Genomic DNA, 5,108 nt, shown 5'->3' with positions numbered 1-5,108 from the left:
TTCAAACCAACACTTAATGGAGAAATGTAGGTATTTTCTTTCCTTATAAAAGAAGGTCTCTCGTGTAATGTTAACTGTATGACACAAGAATTTATTTTTAAAATTATAGAATTACTCTTACTGTCTATATGTGTTTTTTCCTCTGACTGATTTCTTGTTTTGCTTTATTTTTGGTTTTAGTGCTTTAGCAGCAGTTTTGCTCTGTAAAATAGTTTTACTGTCACCCACCCACCAACCCCCACCCCATCCTTCTGCATTGGAACCCATTTGTTCCCAACGTTTCATAACTGGAACAGCTGAAAGCAGCAGATATTCACCCATGTTATTATGGGATGACGAGTGCTTTTAAATAAACGAGCAAAAGGAACCCTCAACTGGATGCATGGATTATGATTAGTGTAATGTTTTATTGATCAATCATGAGAAGTTTTTTTGTTTTATCATTACAAACTGCCTAAACTCTCTGAAGCAGAGGGACAAGTGATGCGTCACCGCTCTGCTCTTCCTCTCTGTTTTATTTTTTTATTACTTAATACCAGGAGACAAATGGCAGAGCAGAAACGGAAGCCAGAAAGAGCTATCTGTTTTCCCTGACAGTGAGTCGCTTTATCCTCCACCTCCTCTGGCGTTACCAGGAATTACTTATCATGATATTCCTGACAACGCAGCACTAAATTCTGCCTCCCTCACACATTTCCCTTTAGGTGTGTATGTGTGTGTGTGTGGAGGATCTGGGACATGAGTTTATTTAAGGAAAGGCTCTGGTAGCATTTGTTCTACCTGAGGCCCACGTTATGCTTTTGGCAGCATGCAGCACTAATCACTCTTTGCACCGGTGCAGCATGCAGATCAGGACGTATTATCATCTTCATTTTTGCCAAGTAGTTTGGTGTTTTCTATTTTAATATTCACACTTGTCCTTATTTCCATACATAAATGCATTTATTTTAGTCTTTTCTATTTCCTGTGTAAAGCAAAGTTACTTTAGGATCTTGTAACCACAGATCTCCAGACACCAGCCCCTCTCTGAACTCACCGTAGACATACAGCACATATTCAGCGCTGCTGGTCCCTAGGTGGTTGCTTGCTTCACAGCGGTAGGTGCCATTGTCTGTCTTGTTGAGTGAAGTAAAGGTGAGCTCCCGCCCCTCTACAATTATTCTGTCCAGGTCAGGAAGTTCCCCTCCGTCCTTTGTCCACATCACCGGGTCAGGCCTGCGATCAAGCAACGGGGTTTGGGTATTACAAAAGAGGCTACGATCAAATACTGCAGAGTTGAATTTACTTACGATGGGTTTCCTCTGGACAAACACTCCAGCTTCAGGTACTGTCCTTCCTGAGGAAGAGCGATGGAGTTTACGATCTCCACACGGGGAGCGTCTATGAAAAGACACAAAGTTTCAGTTTCAGACATTATTACTGACAAATGATCTTTTCTTGGTAAATACGAGGAAAGTGGTAAATACCACTTCTTTAACATATGAATATATAATTTAGACAATATTTTAGTGCTGCACCTAAATCAACAAAAAATGCCTTCCAGCTGTTTTGAAATAGATAATTTTCACTGCACAAAACTTAAAAAAAAAGATAAAAAGTGAATTTCAGAAGCCACAGATTCCTCCAAAGCACCTTGGTGTTGCGTCTTGAAAGATAAAAAGAAGTCTAATTTAAAATAAATCTAAATGACTCACAGGAAATGTTTGGTTGAATAACTTGTACTCTATTTCTACCACCATGAAAGGCCTTCTTCCCGTGGACATTCTTCATAACAAACGCTTTTCTGGTTATTTTTATATTTTTCTCCAACACATTTTTGTCGAGTGCATGTGCTTGTGTGTGTGCACTCACAGTGGACCTCCAGCACTTCGGTGGCTTGCTGTGGCGCCTGTGCGAGAGCCACATGGTCCACTCTGCAGGTATAGGCCACTCCATCATCATTTCTGTCCACATGCAGCTGCAGAGAGCTCCGCACTGTAAATGTCTTCCCACTTGCATTCACCTCTTTGGCCCCTTTAAAGAGAGTTGCATACTGTCAGTGTCCAGTGCAGCACATTTATCTTTCAGGACACGAGGGCAATACACATCAAAGTAATACCCCAGTTTGGTTCAAACTAACTTTAAATCCCTTGACATTTTGAAGACAAGGCACTATTACACAACTCCTCCAGATGCAAAGTACCTTTCAGATGTCTTTAGCCATGTCCTCATCTTATTGTCATCTAGAAGTGCTAAAAATGGTACTTAATGTAAATATCTTGGCAGAATGAATGATTAGACTTATTGAAAAGCTGAGCTTAAAAACTCAAAAGCATAGAGCAGATTTGTTTGTTTCTTTACTATGAATGCTTAGTCTACCCCCTCCAGCAATGAAATGACTGTGAAGTAAGCGTGCATGATGGATTTACACTTTAGACCATTTCTTAGCTCTTTCAGAAACACCGTGTGTGTTATTAGTTCAGCACTTTAACACGTGTAACACATCAGACACACAGGAGGACAACAGCCGTACTGAACATCTATGTAGTTTTTTGTTAAAAGCCCTGACAGCTATAAAACACTAACAGTATGGTTCAACCACAACATGAAGGTGCTATTTAAAGACAGCCACCTTAATGTCTCTAAAACTATTAATGCTTTTAACCATTTTACCATTCAGCTTTTAACATGCATCCTTCTGGATGCTGCTTCTTATCCAGTTTCGAGCTTGGACTCTCTAAATATGATGTGTGTGCTGAAGATGTAGGGCCAGCGTGAACAGGTACACATTCATTTCAATTCAATTCAAAAATACTTTATTAATCCCAAAGGGAAATTAAATTGTTGTTGTAACTCATTATCTTCGCTTCATGAACAGATGCTTTAGATACTGATGGCTGTAGGCAGGAAGGATCTCTTGTGAAGGTCCATCCCACAGCAGATCTGAAGAAACTGTCCACAGATGCCGTCCGATCTTTCCACCCAGACTTGGCTGGCCTCTCGATACCTCCAGGCAGCAAGACTGCCCCAATGCTGGCAGAACTCCTCCCAGAGCAATGGCCACTCCTCCCAGCAGCCTGCTGAGCTCCTCGTCACTCTGGACAGCCAGCTGCATGTTCTTCCCTTCTGCTGTCATGAGCCACGTTTCCTGCCAGTTCCAAGATCTCAGTGGTCAGGCACTCGAGCACAGACGTCAAGGAGACGTGAATGCATCTACGGCACCTCCTTTTCAACACATTTGAGATTTGGAGCTGTAGCTGACATATTATTTGAGCTTTTGAGGTGTTAATCAGCTGCTTCTGATTGTAAAAAAAAAAAAACAACAACATCTTGTTGTCATAACAAATGTCCAAAACTAAAAAAGTTTCAGTAAAAATCCTTCCAGATGCACAGCATCCGATACCAGAGGAAACGATCATTAAAAAAAAATGTGATTTACATCCAGTAAAAGAGGAATTAAAGTTTCCATAAGCAAAATCACAGAATGAAAGTAACAGAGCTGCTCCAACATGCGACCACCCCGAGCGGCGCAATTCTAGAACAATACATGAGCAACTGTGCTCATTCAAACATTTTAATTTACTTCACTTCTTCCTCTCACTCTCTCTCTGCATGGCTCTTGGCACCACTGGGACAGAAAAAAAAGGAAAATCCTGTGCTGGTCAACTGTTTGCCTTCTAGCAAAAATCGTCATCCCTATTTATCTGACAAATGTGTTGTCAGAGCGGTTCTGGCCAACACCTGCCTTGAATCCCAACTAAATAGCTCATCTGCACTTCTTTCCCCATCAGCATCCCAATCACTGCCAGCCCAGCTCACTCAAATTATATGCATCATCTTCTGAAATTTGGCATGTCTCAATTACATCGTCTCCTTTTGCTTCATTTGCTTCTCTAATGATATCGACTTCAAACAAGTCAAACATGTCTTACTGGAGGGGCCACGACCTCTGCTTTAATCTGGAGATTGCTCCTCTGCTCCATTGATTTATTTTCTTCTCCAAGTAAAATGTCCTCAAGGTGTATAATATCTGGTAATATTTGGAGTCTTCCAGGTAACACAAATCTATTGACACTGACTGGTTGGTGTCAATTTCAAGGAAAAACCGTGAATCCACAATTACTGTCATTTTTTACAGTGTAAATTTGTAAGTACATAAAATATGGTAGAGTTTTAAAACTTGTAACTTTCAGCTCTCATACATCACATTTTTGTTTTCTACAAGTGAGTAGCTTTTTGTGTTCAGTATGCAGTGAAAATCACCACTTCCCTTACAGACTAAACACTCACGCCAAAGCCAACAGTGTTGATAAATCACCACCCCCGTTTAAGACACTTCCAGTTAACAAAGCACAGCCACCTCCATAGAAGCTGCTTTTAATGCAGTTTGCTTCCAAATCACATCTGTTTCATCAGCCTTCAGCTATCTGCTCAATTTATTCTAAAACGCAAAAAGAAAAAAAAAAATCACGCTTATCTTGACATTCAGATGTTTTTTGTCCTTTATAAACACATTGTTCCGTCTATTTCATGACCTATAATATACCAGTTTAAAACAAGTATAGGAACACTGCATGTGCAATTTTATTTCCATGATGGCCACTTGTTTGTACCTCCTAAAGAGACTGTTTATGCTCTGCATCCTCCTCTCCTCTCTGCTCAGCTGCTCTACTTTCTCAGCGTTCCTCCTTCCTGTCTCTTCTACCTCTACATTCTGCCAATCAACTATTCTGCTCAGCCATTTCCAGCAACTGAAGCAATGAGAATGGCTCCCCAAGAGATAAATGACTGACAGCTCTGCAGCATTTGCAACATCCATCCAATCAACACGAGAAAGGGGATATGGAAAGATTTCTTTATAAAGACCAAACTGCAGGAGACATAGAGACTTCACAAGAGAAGAAGGAGACAAGGAGAGGAGGAGGAGCAAGTACATGTTCCAACCCAGGAACGGCTTCAGGAAAGAAAACTGCTTCTTCTCATTTTAGTCGTGAAACTTCCTCATTAAGAACGGCTTCTTCTACAAGGTTGACTGTCATTGCTGGGGTTTCTACCCCTTCCATCCATCCATCCATCCATCCATCCATCCATCCATCCATCCATCCATCCATCCATCCATCCATCCATCC

The 5,108-nt window shown here is 41.0% G+C and overlaps 1 protein-coding gene across 1 annotated transcript in view; it reads right to left on the bottom strand.

Moving 5' to 3' along the window:
- LOC119420889 (cell adhesion molecule 2) overlaps positions 1-5,108 on the bottom strand; it is a 79,693-nt gene that overhangs the window by 40,581 nt on the left and 34,004 nt on the right. Inside the window, exons 2-4 of the mRNA XM_037688310.1 lie at positions 1,852-2,013; positions 1,290-1,380; positions 1,037-1,215 (exon numbers count right to left, since the gene is read on the bottom strand). Of these exons, the coding sequence (XP_037544238.1) occupies positions 1,037-1,215; positions 1,290-1,380; positions 1,852-2,013 (432 nt within the window). The remainder of the gene's footprint in view (positions 1-1,036; positions 1,216-1,289; positions 1,381-1,851; positions 2,014-5,108) is intronic.

Source organism: Nematolebias whitei, chromosome 14 (assembly GCF_014905685.2).
Source record: "Nematolebias whitei isolate Nwh7 chromosome 14, NemWhi1, whole genome shotgun sequence".
NCBI lineage: Eukaryota > Metazoa > Chordata > Actinopteri > Cyprinodontiformes > Rivulidae > Nematolebias > Nematolebias whitei.
This window is presented reverse-complemented; position numbering and strand designations above follow the sequence as displayed.